The 20,141-nt window shown below is 42.2% G+C and overlaps 1 protein-coding gene across 1 annotated transcript in view; it reads left to right on the top strand.

Moving 5' to 3' along the window:
• The first annotated feature begins 249 nt into the window (after positions 1 to 249).
• The window catches only part of EIF3E (eukaryotic translation initiation factor 3 subunit E), a 42,563-nt gene continuing 22,671 nt past the window's right edge, over positions 250 to 20,141 (top strand). Inside the window, exons 1-7 of the mRNA XM_029063426.1 lie at positions 250 to 374; positions 5,730 to 5,844; positions 6,414 to 6,531; positions 8,431 to 8,473; positions 8,747 to 8,851; positions 14,418 to 14,543; positions 15,771 to 15,895. Of these exons, the coding sequence (XP_028919259.1) occupies positions 285 to 374; positions 5,730 to 5,844; positions 6,414 to 6,531; positions 8,431 to 8,473; positions 8,747 to 8,851; positions 14,418 to 14,543; positions 15,771 to 15,895 (722 nt within the window). The 5' untranslated portion in view covers positions 250 to 284. The remainder of the gene's footprint in view (positions 375 to 5,729; positions 5,845 to 6,413; positions 6,532 to 8,430; positions 8,474 to 8,746; positions 8,852 to 14,417; positions 14,544 to 15,770; positions 15,896 to 20,141) is intronic.

The following is a 20,141-nucleotide window of genomic DNA, read 5'->3' as shown; positions in this document are numbered from 1 at the left end:
GGCCGCCGCCCGTCCTCGCCCTTTCCCGCTCCCGCGCATGCGCCCGGCCGCCGGGTCCGCCGCCCGTCCTCGCCCGCCGCCCGTCCTCGCCCTGTCCCCTTCCCGCGCATGCGCCCTGTCGCCGCCCGTCCTCGCCCTTTCCCGCTCCCGCGCATGCGCCCGGCCGCCGCCCGGCCCCGCCCTGTCCCCTTCCCGCGCATGCGCCCGTCCTCCGGGGCCGCCGCCCGTCCTCGCCCTGTCCCGCGCATGCGCCCGGCCGCCGCCCGTCCTCCTGGCCGGCCAAGATGGCGGAGTACGACCTGACCACGCGGATCGCGCACTTCTTGGACCGCCATCTGGTCTTCCCGCTGCTCGAATTCCTCTCGGTGAAGGAGGTGAGGGCGGGGACGACGGCGAGGGGGGAGGCCGCGGGGATGGCGGGGGGCGGGGAGGCCGGGCCTTGGCCGTGAGGGGAGCCTCGTCCTCCTCCCGCTCCTCCCCGCCCCCCCGCCGCGCCTTCTCCTTCCCCGGGCGGGAGCCGAGGCGGCCTCGGGGGCAGCGGGGGCTCCGGGGGCCCCCGCCCCGCCTCTAACTCTTCCTCTTGCTCTTGGTGGACGCGGGGGGAGCCCCGGGAGCGGGACCAGGCCTCGCCCCGCCGCCCCGGAAGTGCTTCGCCCACGGCCATTCATTCATTCATCCATCCATCCATTCATTCATTCAGTAGTAGCCACTGAGCGTTCCCTGTGTGCAGAGCACTGGACTGAGCGCTTGGAATGGACAGTTCGGGCAACAGATAGAGGCAGTCCCTGCCCTTTGACGGGCTCACAGTGTAAGCGGGGGAGACAGACGGCAGAGCAAAACACAACAGCCTCATTCTCTCATCCACTTATTCATTCATCCATCCATCCATCCTTCAGTGATATTCATTGAGCCCTTACTATGTGCGGAGCACTGTACTAAGCGCTTGGAATGGACAGTTCGGGCAACAGATAGAGGCAGTCCCTGCCCTTTGACGGGCTCAAAATTTAGTCGGGGGAGACAGACAGCAGAGCAAAACAGAACAGTCTAGTCCATCCATCCATTCATTTATTCATCCACTCATTCTTCCATTCATTCAGTAGTCATTGAGCACTTACTATGTGCAGAGCACTGTACTAAGTGCTTGGAAGGGACAATTCGGCAATAGATAGAGACAATCCCTGCCCTTTGACAGGCTCACAGTCTAATCGGGGGAGACAGACGGCAGAGCAAAACACAACAGTCTAATCCATCCATCTATTCATTCATTCATCCACTTATTCATCCATCCATTTATCCATCCACTCATTCATCCATCTATTTATCCAGTCATCCAGTAGTATTTATTGAGCGCTTACTGTGTGCAGAACACTGGACTAAGCACTTGGAATGGACAGTTTGTCAACGGAGAAAGACAATCCCTGCCCAATGACCGGCTCACAGTCTGATTCATCCCTCCATCCATTCATTCATCCATTCAAGAGTATTTATTGAGCACTTACTATGTGCGGAGCACTGGACTAAGCTCTTGGAATGTACAAATCGGTAACAGATACAGTCCCTGCCCTTTGATGACGGGCTTACAGTCTAACCAGGGGAAAAAGATGGCAGAGCAGAACAGAACAGTCTAATCCATCCATCCATCCACTCATTCATCCACTTATTCATTCATTTATCCATCCATCCATTTATTCATTCACCCATCCATTCATCCACTTATCCAGTAGTAGTTGTTGAGCACTTACTCTGTGCAGAGCACTGTACTAAGCACTTGGAATGTACAATTCGGCAATGGATAGAGACAATCCCTGCCCAACAACAGGCTCACAGTCTCATCCATCCGTCCGTCCGTCCGTCCGTCCGTCCATCCATCCATCCATCCATCCATCCATCCATCCATCCATCCATCCATCAATTCGTCCATTCGTCCATTCATCCATTCATTCAGTAGTATTAATTGAGCACTTACTCCGTGCAGAGCACTGTACTAAGCACTTGGAATGTACAGTTCGGCAACAGATGAGACAATCCCTGCCCAATGACAGGCTCACAGTCTAATCCATCCATTCACCCATTCATTCATCTATTCATCTATCCATCCATCTATTCATCCATTCATTCAATAGTATTTACTGAGCGCTTACTCTGTGCAGAACACTGTACTAAGCACTTGGAATGTACAATTTGGCAACAGATGAGACAATCCCTGCCCAACAACGCGCTCACAGTCTAATCCATCCATTCATCCATCCAGAGAAGCTGTGTGGCTCAGTGGAAAGAGCCCGGGCTTGGGAGTCAGAGGTCATGGATTCTAATCCCAGCTCTGCCACTTGTCTGCTGTGTGAATTTGGTCAAGTCACTTCACTAGGCCTCAGTTACCTCATCTATCAAATGGGGATTGAGACTGTGAACCCCACGTGGGACAGGGACTGTGTCCAACCCAGTCTGCTTATATCCACCCCAGTGTTTAGTACAGTGCCGGGCATCTAGTTAAGCGCTTAACAAAAACCATAATCATCATCATTCATCCATTCGTTCATCCATCCCATCATATTTCTTGATGAGAAGCAGCCTGGTTCAGTGGAAAGAGCACGGGCATAAGAGCCAGAGGCCATGGGTTCTCATAATAATAATAATAATGTTGGTATTTGTTAAGCGCTTACTATGTGCCGAGCACTGTTCTAAGCACTGGGGTAGACATAGGGGAATTAGGTTGTCCCACGTGGGGCTCACAGTCTTAATCCCCATTTTACAGATGAGGGAACTGAGGCACAGAGAAGTTAAGTGACTTGCCCACAGTCACACAGCCGACAAGTGGCAGAGCTGGGATTCGAACTCATGAGCCCTGACTCCAAAGCCCGTGCTCTTTCCACTGAGCCACGCTGCTTCTCATCCTGGCCTCGCTGCTTGGCAGCTGTGTGACTTTGGACAAGTCACTTCACTGGACCTCAGTGACATCATCTGGAAAATGGGGATGAAGACTGTGAGCCCCACGTGGGACAGCCTGATCATTTTGTACCCCCCCCCCCCCCCCCCACCGCTTAGAACAGTGCTTGGCATGTAGTAAGCACTTAACAAATGCCATCATTATTACTATTCTATAAAATGGGGATCAAAACTGTGAGCCCCATGTGGGACAACCTGATTACCTTGTAGCTACCCCAGCACTTTGAATTCTGTTTGACGTGTAGTGCGCGCTTAACAACTCCCATTATTATCGCTGTTAAGCTCACCTCCTTCAGGAGGGCTTGCTAGACCGAGCCCTCCCTTTCCCTGATTCAAGGGAATCAGGTTGGACCCACTCCTTGTCCCCCGTGGGGCTCACAGTCTTCATCCCCATTTTGCAGATCAAAGAATGGAGGCCCAGAGGAGTGAAGTGACTTGCCCAACGCCACAAAGCAGACAAGTGGCGGGGCTGGGATTAATATTAGTAATCATTATTATGGTATTTGTAAAGCGCCTGATATGTGCCATACATTGTTTTAAGCACTGGGGTAAATCCAAGGTAATTAGGTCGTCCCACTTGGGGCTCACAGTCTTTATTCCCATTTTACAGCTGAGGTCATAAGCCCAGAGAGGTGAAGTGACTTGCTCAGCGTCACACAGCAGACAAGTGGCGGAGCCGGGATTAGAACCCCGTGAACTTCTGACTCCCAGGCCCGTGCTCTGGCCGCGATGCCGTGCTGCTTCTTACCGCCTCAGTCATTCAATCATTCGATCGTATTGATTGAGTGCTTCCTGTCGGCCACTTGTATTTATTGAGCGCTCACTGTGTGCCGAGCCCCATAGTAAGCGCTTGGGGAGAATACACTACAACAGTAAGGAGACACGTTCCTCGCCCACAGTGAGTTTACAGTCTGGGGGTCTGGATAGACTCCTGCCCCTCTTTTGGAGGCTTGCAGCTTGTCTTCTTCCCGCTCTGTCCCTCCTGAGTCCTGGGAAGTGCCCTGGACGCTCCTGACAACTCACATCAAGTGGACCCTCCGCACAGTCCTGCTCCCCCGTTGGGGAACAACCTTGCCCTAGTGGAGAGAGCACAGGCCTGGGAGTTGGAAGAACCTGGCTTCTAATCCCGCCTCTGTCGCCTGTCTGCTCCGTCACCTTGAGCAAGTCACTTCTCTGTGCCTCAGTTACCACTTCTGTGAAGTGGGGGTTAAGACTCTGAGCCCTATGTGGGACAGGGACTGTGTCCTACTCGATTAGCGTCTATCTCCCCCCAGTGCCTAGTACAGTGCCTGGTACATAGTAAGTGCTTAACAAATACCATTAATATCATCATTATTAACCCCAAGTGCTTAGTACAGTGCTCTGCACACAGTAAGCACTTAATAAATACTGTGGAATGAGTATTATTAGCACAGTTCTCAGGTGAAGCGGGAACAGTTCCCGGACCTCAGGGAGATCTTGGTATTGTTAAGCGGTTACTATGTCTTAAGCCCTGTTCTAAACGCTAGGGCTGTTACAAGTTAATCAGGTTGTACACAGGCCCTGCCCCATATGGGCTCACAGCCTAAAGAGGAAGGAGACTAGGAATTGAACCTCCATTTTTTCGGGTGAGTGTCCTGAGGCCCGGGGAAGTTAAGTGACTTGCCCAGGAAAGTTAAGTGACTGGCCCAAGGTCACACAACAGGCAAGTGTCCGAGCCAGGATTAGAACCCAGGCCCCTTGACTCCCAGGCTCATTCCACTAGGCCACATTCATTGTGGGCAGGGAATGTGGCTGTTCGTTTTTATATTGTATTCTCCCAAGTGGTTAGTGCAGCGCTTTGCACACAGTAAACGCTCAGTAATTATGATTGAAGGTGTAAATGAATGCTCCTCGGAAAGGAGGCAAGAGTGGGAGGCTCTGATCCCAGAAGCAAAAGGGGGAGAGGAAAAAGGTGAGCCACAGAGAGGAGAGGTAGGTGAGTGGCGAAGGAAGCTGTGGTTGGTGGTGGGACATGATCAATCAACCTGTAGATGAAAGTGTGGGCCTAGTTGGGAAAGAAGAGTACACCATCTTTCCCATGTTTCTTCAGCCTTTCTGTGGTTTAGGATTGGGGGTAGGCATAATTAGTATGTTGGGAAGGGTTTTTCTTGTAAATTGGATGCTGGGCTTGTGGTTGCTCACAAGCTTTTTCAAACAGTACTTATTTTCAAATAGGAATCATACAAACTGGCAACGTGTATGTAGTACGCAAGGGCTTTACATTGCAAAAATATGGTTTAATCCTAATTGCCGTCAATTTACTTCTCTTAATTCCATATATAAATTTCTAGGTTTGTTTTAAAATGTTTGCATCCCGATTCTTTTATAAGTTGCTGCCAAGTTGTGACACAATAGAGGGACATAGATTTGATTTTACCAAATTTCTAATCTTTAATTTCTTAAGTTGGTAATACTGAGGCACTATATTGTGGTGATGATGTGCTAATACTGGGGTAGATATAAGAAAATCAGGTCAAAGTCCTTGGCTCACGTGGATCCCCCAGTCTGAAGGAAGGAGAATAGGTTTGTTATCCCCATTTTACAGATGAGGTAACTGAGGCACAGAATTTAAGGGATTTACCAAGTCACCAAACAGGTAAGTGGCAGTGGCAGGACAAGGACCCAGGTCTCCTCACTCCCAGGCCTGTGCTTTTCCCCAGGGCCACACTGTATTTCACTGGATAACTTTCTCAATAAATTACTTAGGACATACTGTATTACATCATTTCCTATGGGTTTTGAAATCCAGCTGTATTTTATTTCAGATATACAATGAAAAAGAATTATTGCAAGGAAAATTGGATCTTCTTAGTGATACCAACATGGTGGACTTCGCTATGGATGTATACAAAAACCTTTATTCCGATGACATTCCTCATGGTACGTAGCTTAGTTAACAATCTTAACCATCTTTCTCTACAACTAAGTTCCTTTTCATAAAGAAAAAAACAGATAATTTCTAGATCTTCCCGGAGTCAACACTATGAAATTAAATAGCCCGGTTGGAAGTGAATCAGTTTTATGAGTCTTTTAAGGTATTAATTTCTCACTGTACAAGGATGCTTGAGATGTTTGAAAGAAGGTATCCCATAAAACAAGATATAAAATACCTGTTGTTCATCACGTAACTACTTTAAAGTATTGTTTGAAGGGTGCCTTTAAAATTATGGATGGTTTGGCCAGTGGTGTAGCCTAAGCTCTGGCTTGTTTTGGAGATGCTCTATTTTCTGTGGACTCAGAAGCTCCTGTCAGAGCAATAAGGAGTTCTCATGTTAGTAGAAAAATCTTTCTGGATGTTTGCATTCTTCTACTTGGTTCTTTGTTCTCTGGAGGTTACGAAGCTTAAGTCCCACTGTGCAGTAATAAAAGAAAATCTTTAAAGAAATATTTTAGGCGGGTGAGTTATTTTATCTTCATTTGAGTTACAGCATGTAACGTTTTTGTTCCAGCCTTACGAGAAAAGAGAACCACTGTTGTTGCCCAGCTGAAACAGCTGCAGGCAGAGACCGAACCAATTGTCAAAATGTTTGAAGATCCGGAAACTACACGGCAGATGCAGTCTACCAGGTGACATTCTCTTTCAACTTTCAGTGGCTTAAAAAAAAAATCAAAACTCTTCCTGGATTTTGTTATGCTAAATTCTGTTTCCTTGAGCTGTTTTCCATTTTCCTGTAGGGATTTTGCCTTTGGATATTCCGTTTATCCTATACTAAGCCCCAGCAGTTAACTCAACTGGCTGGGGTGGGGAGGGTGCAAACCACTGGCACTGTCATCAGTTCCTCTGTGCAGGCTCTCAGGCTTGAAGTCTGGGGACCGAGGCTCATTCCTCATTCTCCATATTCCTGTACTCCAGTGACGTCAACATTCTTTTTAAAATAAATGTTTCTCACTAACTAGTATTCCTTTCCAATCTTCAGTTATTTCACTAGGGCTCATCTAGTGAATTGGTTGGCAGGCAGAACCTGGTTTTCGGTTTCCCTCTGCTTGACTTTATACTCGGCCTTCCCCGTCTTCTATGTTTTTCTTTATTACTGATGGGACCTTCCCAGGAATGTGAGTTTCCAAAGACCTGTTGCATGCAATTCCAAGGGACAAAAAGAGGGGCAAGGAAGAAAGAGAAAAAACTCAAGACTGAGGAGCAGAACATGGAAATTTGGCTAAAACGCAGGAGTGACTTCTTCCAGGATGATAACTGTCCATTTTTGAGCTGCAGTCAATGGAACAAGACTCAATATGTTTGCCTCTGATTCTTGTGACTTTAACTCACCCCTTCGGCCTTAGAGGTGCTGAATAACTTTGGACCCAAGTTATGAATTCGAGGGTTAATGAAACACTTCAAATACATTTTTATTCTAAAACCATAAACTCACTATCTGGGACCTCCTATTTTGTTCTTTCAAGAGATTAATTACTGAGAGGTTTGCTAGGATCTCCTTCCACATTATTAATGTGTGCTGTTAATCTTTTGATGTTACATAATTCAAAATTCTTTTATGATATAGATTCAGAGTATCATTTTAAAGTCCATGACTCAGTTGTTTGTGTTACAGTTTTACTTGTAAAATTCAGTATTCTCAAGTCATGTGAATATTATTTGGAATGAAGAGTAAATTCAAGGTTGTTTACTTTTTTATTAATTTTTTTTTTTTTGGAAGGGTGAGGAAAGTCCTGTGTGTTAGCCTCACAGCTACCCAAGATTCTCAGCTATACTTGATTGAAGTCAATGCTCACTTATATAATTCAATTCTAACCTTTATTTTACTGAAGGCTACTGGAAAATTATTTAAAATTATAGATACTTTATTGCCCTGATTTACTAATCACTTTGGGATTCTGCCAAAGGACTGTAAAGCAGAATAATTATTGAGGTAAAGGGACACTTTCAAAAGCTTTTTATGTATTTACAGAAGCTTGTGAGTAGACATCAGTATTCTTATTGTCTTTCAAGGTATTACTAAAGGCAGATTTTCAAGTTTGATTTGAGTACTTCAGGTTCTTTGTGCTTTTATAAATTATACCTGGCTTCCTGCCAAGGGGGCAGTACACTTCTCTGTCTCCTTCCCACAGTTATAACCCACAAGTCATCAAGAATCCAAAACCTGAAGTGTCAGAAAACCCTGCAAAAAAGAAACACCCCTTCCCAACTGACATAATTCCATAAATCCCCAACACTGAGCAAGGTGTCACGTAGACTTAAGACTCAAATCATTTGTAGAGAAGTAGAGCAGCTTTGCTTCTTCTAGTTTGAACTGGGGAATCAAGACTGTTTAGAACTGCAGACTAAAATCTGAGGTTGTCATGGCAGTTTTAGTAGCAGGAATTCATATATAATTTGATATTGAAAGTATTTTCTATCCTTTGACTTTATTAGTTCCCCTGTTTTGTTTTGTTAAACTTTAAATTTATTGGGGTTTTTTTGAAACTTAAAAAAAACCTGAACAAATCTTTCTTTTTTTTTGATGAAAGGGATGGTAGAATGCTCTTCGACTACCTGGCTGACAAGCATGGTGTAAGTCTTTGTTTTGTTTTTCTTTCTTTAAAATGTTATTTGAAGTTAACAAAAAAGTGTTTCCCAAAATCTTAGAACTTTAAAGCTTTGATTTTACATATTGGGATTATTTTCTCATTTTCCTTTCATGTACTATGCATGAATTTAGAGTTATAGTTGAATGTTAATATTTAAGTTCAGAAATGTAGTTAATAAATGGAATACTTTTCTGGTGGGAATAATTGTTTAAATTTATTTTGAAATGAAAATCATAGAGGAATTTTTTTGTTTCAGTTTAGGCAGGAATATTTAGATACACTCTACAGATATGCAAAATTCCAGTATGAATGTGGGAACTATTCAGGAGCAGCAGAATATCTGTACTTTTTTAGAGTATTGGTAAGTGCGATTTATTTTTCCTTTATTAACAAAGATCATTGATACACCCTACGATATAGAGTATTTGTTGCCCATTCTTTAAAATATTGTGACTCTGCCATAGTTAGTGACAAAGAAGAGCATGAGAGCAAGCCCTGGGTTAGGAAAAGCAATCTCTCTGGATGATAAAGAGCTGTCCTATCCAAGACTGTCAAGACTGTCACTTGGACCAACCTAATGGAGGAATGCCAGCCCCACTTCAATTTCACAGATCATTGTCATTCACCAAATGACAATTCTAAGCATTTCTCCTTTTTTGCAAGAAGAAAAACACCACCAGTCTAACAATTATGGAAGCCTATACAAATGTCTTCAGTAATCCTACTTATCATTGATTTCTGCCTCAACCTCTATTAAAAAGAGAGACAGCACGAGGAAATGGAGATAGCGAAACTAACGTATTGGGTAGTTTCTCTGGGTTTATCAGTCAATCCGTGGTATATATTGCGGCAAAGCAGTTGGGATAGTACAGTGCTGTAGACTTGGTAGGCAGGCACAATGCCTGCCCAGAAGGAGTGTAGAGGGAAAGACAGAAATTAAGGTTAAAGTAAATCACAGATAGGGGAAATGGCAGAGAGTAAGGCTATGCATTGTGCTGTGGGGCTGAGGGTGGGGTGAGTATCAAAGTGCTTAAGGGAACAGGCCCAAGTGCATGAAGCTGGAAGGGCGGGGAAATGAGGGATTAGTAAGGGACAGCTCCCTGGAGAATGATATGACGGCTTTAAAGGCAGAGGAGAGTGGTGGTCTTTCCGACATGAAGGGGGAGGGAGTTCCAGGCTAGAGGACGCAAGCAAGGTGTCGGCAGTGAGACAGACGAGATGATGCTCTGTGAGTAGGTTGGTGTAAGAGGAATGAAGTGTGCGGGCTGGATTGTGTAAAGGCATCAGCAGGTAGGAAGGGGAAAGTTGTAAGTGTCTGGTAAAGAGCATCTGTTTTATGGGCAGTCGTTTGAGGTTTATTGAGGAGCGGGGAGTTGCGGACTGAATGGTTTATAAAACAATGATCTGGGCAACAGTGAAATGGCTTCAACTACCACCTCTTTGCCGATATCTACATCTCCCGCCCCTATTTCTCTCCCTCTCTACAGTCTCGCATTTCCTCTTGCCTTCAAGACACCACTTCATGGATGTCTTCCCATCACCTGTTCAAAACAGAACCCCTCATCTTTCCATCCAAACGCTGTCCTCCCCCTGATTTTCCCATCTCTGTAGTTGGCACCATCATCTCTCCTGTCTCACATGCCTGGAATCTTGGTGTTATCCTTGACTCCTCTCTCCCATTAAACCCACATAGTTCATCCATCACTGAATCCTGTCAGTCCCACCCTCACAAGATAGCTAAAGTCTGCCATTTCATCTCCATCCAAACTACCACGTTAATACGGTCACTCATCCTATCCCGCCTGGATTACTGCATCAGCCTCCTTGCTGACCTCCCAGCCTCCTGCATCTCCCCACTCCAGTCCATACTTCACTCTGCTGCCCAGGTCATTTTTCTACAAGAACATTCAGGACATGTCACCTCACTCCTTAAAAAAAATTCTGGTAGTTGCCCGTCCACCTTCGCATCAAACACAAAACTCCTCACCATTGGCTTTAAAGCATTCAATCCCCTTGGACCCCCCCCCATATCACCTCGCTACCCTTCTACTACGACCCAGCCTACAGACTTGGTCTCTTTAAGTTCATTGTAGAGAAATTTGATCTGTTACTTTGAGAGTTTACAGTAAATTGGAGCTTTTAAAGTTCCACAAAACTCAGCATGTGCTTTTGCGTACATCTGCAGGATTTACAAATTTTAAAAGTCATAGTGTTGCACAGGTATGCTTCATTAAGACTGTGGCACTAATTAAGAAAATTCTAATGGTGCCTTTTGGAAACTGGTATAAAACTGAGCTCATTCCCATAAGCATTTGTCAATGAATTAATCAGTGTTGTATAACTTACCAGCCAAGTGAAGGTAATCCTCAATAATGTGGACTATACACCTTATCAAGAAGTTCTATCTCTTGTCCTTTGAATATTCTGAAGTATTTAAGGGAGTAAAGGTCATTTACTTTGGAAATATAAACAGCTTGAACCAGGATTATAAAACCAGAACCAGATTTCATTACCAGTTGAAGAAAAGAATTGGGTATTTATATCATTTGTTAATGCTCAGAGTGAATTTTGAGAGTGAAGATTTAGTGTCCTGTTAGAGTCCCCAGCACAGTAAATTTATTGTTGCTGATCTCTGGGTGAATGTGCCATTTTTCTGATACGTGGAAACTTAAGGCACCTGCTGGAAAATCCAGCTATTGAAACTGTTCTAGCATATCCACCTCTGAAAGCAAGTAAGTATTAGTAGCCAACTAAGGACATGAAGTTTAGTTACATGAATTTAAGGAAAAAAATATACCTGCTCAAGTGCTGAGAAAAGTTTTCTACTGTGGCATGTAATGAAAGTTTCGCCATGTGCCATCCTAGAAGATAATTTCTTCTAGGAAATTCGGGCATTGATTCTGAAATGCTGAGTTAAAGTCCCTCAGAAAACAATCCTTAAAATTCCCTTCTGTGTTCAAATATCTTAACTGTATATATATATACTATTGTGTTCATTCAAACTGCACCTGCAATCCGTGTTTGGAAAGTAAATAGATCATCATGACTGGAATCTGAAATAATATCTTTTGATTTAGGATCAAGTAGTTGCAATTTGAATATAGTCGTTTGGAAAAGCCGTCTGCTTTCAATACGTTGACAGTTTTATTAAAAAGTAGTCAGTGGATTTGCTAAGATTATGTTTTTAATTGAATAATGGAGTTTTCCGAACTCTATTCTGATATTTTGCCATATTAGTGGCAAAGTTCTGTTTTGAATTTGGCTTGGAAAATGTAAAAAATCTGGTCATTCTATGTTCTTTTCTCTTAAAGATTCCTTTAAAGTGATGTTTGGGGAAACATAAGCCATGAAAGAACCATTGTAACTGTAAGATTTGAGATTAGAATTTGACACTCCAAGTGACCTGGTATAGTTCAGTGTTGTATAAATTGAGGTGTGTGACCCCAGAACTACCCTTATTTGAAATAGCTTTGGTGAATTACTCTAGGAATTCTGTGTGACAGTTTAGTTATATGCAGGCGCACAGTTAGTGATCTTTCGCTTCCTCTGATTCTAGCATTTATAAGATCATTTGAATATTTTTCAATTTATTGAGAAGTAAGCACCTTCTGATTTGAAAACAGCTATACGAGATGGCGTAGAGTGCCAGCTATGAGTGGAAGGAATTTCACCAGTTCTTGTGGTCGTGATGTTTCAAAAGGTTCATTAAATGTTTAGGTTGGTGGTGTGCAGTCAAGGCCTCAGTTTAGTGAAGTCAGTTCTGTAGATGGTGATGGAATCTCCCATCAGGAGTCAGGAGCTGCAGTGGTATTTGATTATAGCATTGGTTAATGGCTACCTCAGCACCGCTTGCACATTGTGAAAAATACCTGAATAACGGAGAGCAGCAACTTCATGGGCTTCCAAGGCAGCTATGTTGCTTCATCGTGCTGCAGCATGGCACTGGCATTCTGCTGTGGTCACTTCAGCTATAAAAAGGGACCCGTGTGTGGAAACTTAATGTGCACTTTGCAGTATGGTGCCCCCTTCACCACCACCTTGCCCCATATACTCTGTGTGCCCCAGTGGGAATATAGCTGTCAGTTCTAAGGACCCGCAAGCTGAGCTCGCCTTAATCCTCAGATCTCTTCCCCACTGCACAGTCGAGAGCCTTCCATGCTGTGGTCTTGAGTTTTGGAAAAAGGGGCCAGTGTGGTGTGATCTGAATCCCTCGCTACCTCAGGCGGAGAGGCACAGGAATGTGGCCAACACCAGCAGTCTTTGGGGAAGGAACCTATACCAGGGATGAATGACGTCTCCCTCCCACCGCAGGAAGCAAGGGCAATGTTGCAGAATAGCACCACACCTCACATTAATCTACATAGGGTTAGACTCTGGAAAGAGTACAAGACGGGGGATTATTCAGAGTAAGAATATGCTTCCCCTTCCTGGGCTTGCCGATAGATCTTAAATACCTTCACGAGATGGTCTGATGGGAGGCCATGTGGTCTCTGGTGGTCAGACACAGGCAGATGAGATAGCTTGGTTCCACTGTCACGATTACATCGGTTTTGTAGGAGCTAGGTGTAATTTTATATCTCCCTGGAAGTGGGAAAGAGTAGTTTGATTTTGGAAGGATCTAAGACTTAGCAGCTTCTACCAAAAATGAGACCCATAGACTGTACTAAGCCGTGTTCGTAATGCAATGCACTAATTCAATTTTTGGTGGGGAGTGTAGTATTTTTACTTTTTCAGTGCAGTTAGCGTGCCAGCGGTTTGCAGGGTCCTATTCAGTACATATCAATCAATCGGTACTATTTACTGACTACCTACTGTGTGTAGAGTACCGTTCTAAGTATTTGAATGAGTACATTCGAGTTAGAAGAAACAATCCCTGACCTCCGAGGTTACTTAATGATTTTACATGGTTGAATGTAAAGGTGAGCCTCACCTTTAAAGCTCCTTTCTTTTAGGACAAATTTAGAAATAGTATAGAAAACTGAAAAAGGGTTAGGATTGTAATTGGCAACAACTACATCTGGAGGAAAGTGGTTTTCTTTGAGTGGGGTGGATGGAGGGGAATATATAATAATGGTATTTGTTAGCACTTACAATGTGCCAGGCACCATACTAAGCGCTGGGGTGGATACAAGCAAATTGGGTTGGACCCAGTCCCTATCCCACGTGGGACTCACCGTCTCAAGTCCCCATTTTGGTGATGAGGTAACTGAGGCGCAGAGAACTGACTTGCACATAGCAGACAAGTGGTGGAGCTGGGATTAGGACCCATGACCTTCTGACTCCCAGGCTCTTGCTCTATCCACAAGACCATGCTGCTTCTCTGTGTTGGCTACTGGTGTAATTTGTCTTTTGGAAAAGATAGGTGGCCGCTTGTGCCTCCATTTTATAAGAAACGAGTGCAAATAAACACTGGATTTAACTGGATTAGTTAAAATTTTCCTCCTGTTCCCTAATTCCCAGTGCCTTCTGGACGAAGGTGCCACTGCCCTTAGTTCAGCGATCAAGTTGGGAGGAGGGCAATTCCACATGATCTCACTGTTGAGACTTCCTCAAGGGCCTGACTCTGTGAATTGTTTTTTTGGAACTAGTTTCTAGATGCATCCCAGGGCAACTGAACCACCTCTTGGTTTTTCACTACAGTATGCTGGCTGGCACTGTTTCAGCCTCTGGCTTTCTCTGAGCCTTAATAAAGAGTCCTCAGATTTGTCTACTCCCCCAAATAAATTTGTAAATGGAAGATATTTAAAGCAGAATGACTAGCCTATATCCAAGCGAAGACATAGTCTTGGTTTTCCAAGAAAGGACCTGCATATCTTCATGTAGACTTCCTGATTATGAGTAAGCATAAAATATGCTCAGATACTTATGTCAGAGCGCTTTTCTGTAAGGCATGTGTTGGCATTTACTCTTTTTACTTGCTTAAACAGGTTCCAGCAACAGACAGAAATGCTTTGAGCTCCCTTTGGGGAAAATTGGCATCTGAAATCTTAATGCAGAACTGGGATGCGGCCATGGAAGACCTTACACGATTGAAAGAGACCATAGACAATAATGTAAGTTAACTCTTCTTTCATTAATAAATTACAAAGGATTATGGATGATTAAATGTTTTTCTTTGTTTTCCTCCTCCAATAATTTAGAAAACTAGTGATACTGTTAGGAATTTTACGTGTACAAAATTAAATATTTGATACAAACATGATTCATTAACCTGCCAAAGTGCTTTCTTTACCTCCTCTAAATTTATTCAGGCAAGTGGGGCCTAAGTATTTTTGCTGAGGGGAGATTTGGCAAAGTGCCACAAAGAAAGCACTTGGATTTTTGAAACTGTACTGAAACAAAATGCTGTAGGTGTGCATTGTGCTTACAAGTAAAGAGCAGTGGAATCGCTGGTTAATTGGATCTCCTGGGAAGACCCCACGTACCCAGTCAGAAGCTAAAAGCATTTTGCCCATGTCCCGCATATACTGGTGATTCTAATCAAAGGCTGGCCATTTTCCAGAAAGAATTTGTAAAAATAATAAAGATATATTTATTATAAAGGTTATAAGGAAGGTCACAAGAAGTTATCTGGGCTCATTTCCACTTTTAGGAAAATTATTTACAACAGATGGATTGTTTTATCTTTTCTTAAGATCTCCAGCAATGGAGACAATCCCCACTCCCGGCATTTGACTAAACTTTTCTACTAGACATATTTCCTTTTGCCTTTCCTGTCTATTGCTGCTGAAATTTTTTTTTTCATTTAATTAGATTTATAGTGCTAAATTAGAATGAGTATCACAGTAAAAATACTCTGATATCATGAATCAATAATATTTATTGAACACTTACTATGTGCTTAGCACTGTGCTGTACGCTTGGGAGAGTATAATACAACAGAGTTGTGAGACATTCCCTACACACGAGTTTGTAGTCTAGAGGAGTAAGACTGTTAACCAGAACACCTTCTAACATTTCTGAATCTTCTTGTTAGTAAAGACCTACTGGCCTTACGGTTAATGTTAGCAGGAGAAAAATATAGTTGAATTTTAGGCCTCTGATTGTACATCTTAGGACCTTATCGTTTAAGTCAGTTTTGAAACATCAAGAAATGTGTATATTAAAGGTGTCCTAGGAAAAATATGTTAAAATAAGCTTTGAACACAAAATAAACTAAGCAGTCATATAAAAATAGATTCTAGAAGCTACTTAGGAGACAAATGTATATATGGCTCTCTAAGTACTGTAGCCTGGGATTGGTGTTTTATTAATTTTTTATTGTATGTTTTTGTTCTCAGTCAGTCAGCTCCCCACTCCAGTCTCTTCAGCAGAGGACATGGCTCATTCACTGGTCTCTGTTTGTTTTCTTCAACCACCCTAAAGGCCGAGATAATATTATTGATCTCTTCCTTTATCAGCCACAGTAAGTAATTTCACTATAGTATATCCTAATCCAATAATTTGAAATTTGATACAAGAAATGGCAGTGGTTCCTTTACTGTGTCTTAAATTTGAACCCAACTTTAACCTGGAACTAATTTTTTTCATCCAGTAATTTGAAATTTGATGCAGGAAATGGCAATGCTTCCTTTACTGTATCTTAAATTTGAACCCAGCTTTACCTTGGTACTTATTTTTTCTTCTTCCTTCAGAAGGTGGAAGCACTTGGATTCTTTTTAGGCTTATCTGTTAACTGCGTGAGCTATTTATAGTTCTGTGACTGGCCAAATGCAGACATGAGTTCATAAAGTACTAGCACAGGCATTGGTCCAGTGATAATTTTTTGTTCTGTTTTGTCAACTATAAAATCTCTGAATATTTCTTAGTGTCTGTAATTTGTGATAGACCTATCCTTCTGAAAATAATGTTTATTTTTGTGCCAGAGGATGCGGGAAAGGCTATTGAGACGCATGGTACATAATTTTCAGCAAATCTTGAAGTAAAAAAAAGTTCATGGGTCAGCTGGGATGTCTATGAACAGTGTGGTGTAGTGGAAAGAGCAGGGGTCACAGACCGGTGAGTCAGAGGACCTGGGTTATAATCCCGGCTCTTTGACTTTTCTGCTTTGTGTCCCTGGGCAAGTCACTTGATTTGCCTGTGCCTCAGTTTCCTCATCTGTAAAATGGGGATTCAGGACCTGATCTCCTCTGCAACTGCAGCGTAGCAAATTCAGTAGCAACTGGGACTTGATGTAAAAGTTTAAAGAGTAATTATATTTACCTTGCAAGCTGGATAATGGTGTCATTGGCTCACTAATTGGATATTGCCTTCTGTGATGCTAAAAGTCCTGAAACTTCAGAGTCAAGTGGTTGCCCTGGTTGTTCTGAGTAGGCACTTCCTTGTCAACCCCCATAGGAGGTCTTTAATCAGGTCACATCTTCCTTCTGCAGTTTGAACCCAATTTTCATTTGGAACTTAATCCTTTTGAGGTTTAAAATTTGTGAATTATAATTATGGACAGTGTTAAAAATGGATTCTAATCTCCAAATAAGCTAAATTTTATGACTGTTGCCAAGCACATGTTTTAGTGAATTTATTTTACTTCAGTACAATATGTTCATAGTTGAAATTTTCAGACCGTAATTTTGATGTCAGGACTCAACTCGATCCAAAATAACTGCATGGAAATCCTGCATGAATGCTTGTATTAGGAGGGAAAAGGGTGATGGGTGAAGCATTTGAGGATAGACTTCCCTTTACTTGATCTGCCACTTAGAACAAAATGGGCTCAGAGTGGCCCACGGGACACTGGCCAGTCAGAATTTTCCTGATGTCAGGGGGCCGGGTTCAGGTTTAGCTTAAGTAAATTTAGTGTTTATATTAGGCTAAATCATGTAAGTCTTTTAATAGGTATTTTCTGGGGTTAAAACTTCAAAATTTCTCTGTAGACTTGTGGAGTGAGTATTAGAAAGTAGGGAGTTTGGACAGGTCTGTGTCCCAAATGGGGCTCATAGTCATTACTTGCCCAGGGTCACATAGCAGACAAGTACCAGAACTGGGATTAGAGCTCAGGTCATCTAATTCCTGGACCCATGCTCTTTCACTGGGCTCCTTTGATTCTCATAAGAATTTTTAAGGCATAAAGAAGCAGTTACTATAAAAGACTTACTTTAAAATAGTACTGCAATAAAATGTTTCCCATGAAGTTCAGGTAAAAGACCAATTCACTGTAGTCCAGCCTTTTCTTGGCATTCCTTCAATTTTTAGTTCCCAGACTGTACTGAATCTGGACCGTTCACAAGCAGTACAAGCAGTACATTCAAATGTGCTAAGAGTGTCAAAATCAACTGCACTTTTATAGATCACTATGTGTTAGTGTAGTAAAAGTATGCTATATCCTACTTGTGCTTGTACATTTTGATTTTTGAATAATCAACATTAATAGATGGCATTCATTGCATATCGACACATGCAGGAAAATGTAACAATCATAAAACTACGAAGTATGAGGAAATGTGAAAAAAAGTTTCAGCATCATATCATGAAATACTAAAATAATGAAGAAGCTCTAAAAATTCCTTTAGTTTCTTCAGTGGTTTGAAACACAATTTAAATACATGATCTCCCTTGGAAAATGGTCTAAATTTGCTAATAAATGTTCCCTTCCTATACAAGTTTATTGATGATAAGTTAGAGTTTAAACTCTTTGAAGGTGGAATCCCCCTCTTTTATTTTTTTTGGAAGAAACTTAGGCATTGGAAATGAAATATGTGCTACGATAGACCATTAGACTGTGATAGAATTTGTGATGAGGCATTTAAGTGATTTTGATTGTTAAGGAAAAAAACTATCAAATGCCCCGAAATTAATCTCATCTGCCCCAAATATAATAAATGGATATGCATTTCTGTGGGTGTCTCTTAGTAGTACATAGTTACACATTATAGCACTTCTGTTCTCCGTGAAAATCTATGACTTCATAAATTCTATTAGTTCCTCAGGGTTCAGTGAAACATACGCTATGTCATAGTTGGAAAATGTCTAACAAACCAACAAACTCATAGAACTTTTGGGAAGGAGAAAGAAACAGCCTTTAAATGGTGTGCATTAAATTTCCCGTATTGAATGTTAACTGTCCCCTGGAGTCTGGTTAATGGGAACATTTGGAATATAAATCCGTACTTAATTCAGTTTTCATATTAACTTTGAAATTCCGTCTCAATACTACTGCATTTAATCAAAATTATGAGACACAGAAGGCTCAATCATGCTTAAAGTGAGCATGCTCAACATAAAAGATACTGGTATGGTGAGATTCTTGCAAAAGAGGTAATGGTTTTTAAGCCTCCCCTACTGACCTCCCAGAAACCAAACACATGTTTGACATCAAGTGTAGTAGAAAACATTCTTATGCTTTTGTGGCCTAATAATATTACTTCTGCTGCAGATTTGTGATTTTTAAGGAAAACTGGCTGTTAGGCTTTTGTGTTGGAAAGTGCTACATGATGCTTTGTGTAACATACTATTGTTAGATTAATTTATTTGTCATTCGATGATGATAATGGATTTAGGAAGTGCTATTCCTTTTTTAAAAACATGATACAATTTGTTTTAACATTTTTCACTAAATTTTGATATTAACTGATGCTGCAAATTTTGGGCTGTCTCATGCTGTGGAATTAGGATGATTGAATTTTTGTGGGGAAACCATGAATTTCAAGTACTTTTTTAGACACATTGAAGTAGCATATAGTTTTATTTTTAGATCTGAAATTCACAGAGCAAAGAACATGGTTGCATATACCCCCAGTTCTCCTGTGAAATAGGTACTGTGTTCTTGCAGAGCTCCACATTATGGAAGATTTGGCACTGTAGCACTCACTGTCGAACAGCACACTTCACTATGTCCAAGTAGCCTTATATTCGTAGCTAGACGTTCACTAATTCCCTGTTAGCATCGTAGTTAAAGCGCATGGTGGAAACATATTCTGTCAGTGCTAACTTTTCCAGGTTTGAGCATTCTAGATTTCCCTTCGCCATCCTTCCTAAAATTAGCTACTTGCTATGATCAGGAACCCATGTCACACTCTCTCCAAATCATTCCCCTTAAGGTGACCAGGTGGTCAGAGAGGGAGGTAGAATGGAATACAGGGTTCTCCCAGGATATGTCCCTAATAAGTCCCTCAAAAATGGGAATGTTTCGTTAACAGTTAAATCATAGAGTACCATTTTCCCATGTAAATACAATGAATTTGGTTCTATTCCAGAAGCAGCCTTAACATGATGACCCAATACTATAGGTAATTCAATCAATTGTATGTATTGAGGACTTACTGTGTGCAGAGCTTTGTACTAATGCTTGAAAGACTACAATATAACAGTATAACAGAATTGTAGATATGTTCCCTACCTATAACGAGCTCATAGTTTATTAAAAATTACTCTATAGATCACTCCCTTCCCTTGAACATTCCACTCCACCTTTTGTACTGAGATTTTGTCCCTTGTGTATCACAAGCATCCCCTCTTTCCCCTCCCCTCCAACAAATCCTTATTCTCCACCCCCCCACCCCTCTTATTCAACTAAGCTTTTTTGGGTGGAATGGAGATTATTGGGGAAACTTGTGGACCCTGCAGAGGCCTTTGCTTCCAGCAGAAAATGGCAAGAAAATATTACCCAGTCTTGGGACTCTGAAGACCAGATAAATTTGCTCTGGACCACCATGTTC

The sequence above is a fragment of the Ornithorhynchus anatinus genome, chromosome 4 (assembly GCF_004115215.2).
Source record: "Ornithorhynchus anatinus isolate Pmale09 chromosome 4, mOrnAna1.pri.v4, whole genome shotgun sequence".
In the NCBI taxonomy this organism is placed as follows: domain Eukaryota; kingdom Metazoa; phylum Chordata; class Mammalia; order Monotremata; family Ornithorhynchidae; genus Ornithorhynchus; species Ornithorhynchus anatinus.
The sequence above is the reverse complement of the archived record's forward strand: the minus strand, read 5'-3'. Positions and strand labels throughout refer to the sequence as shown.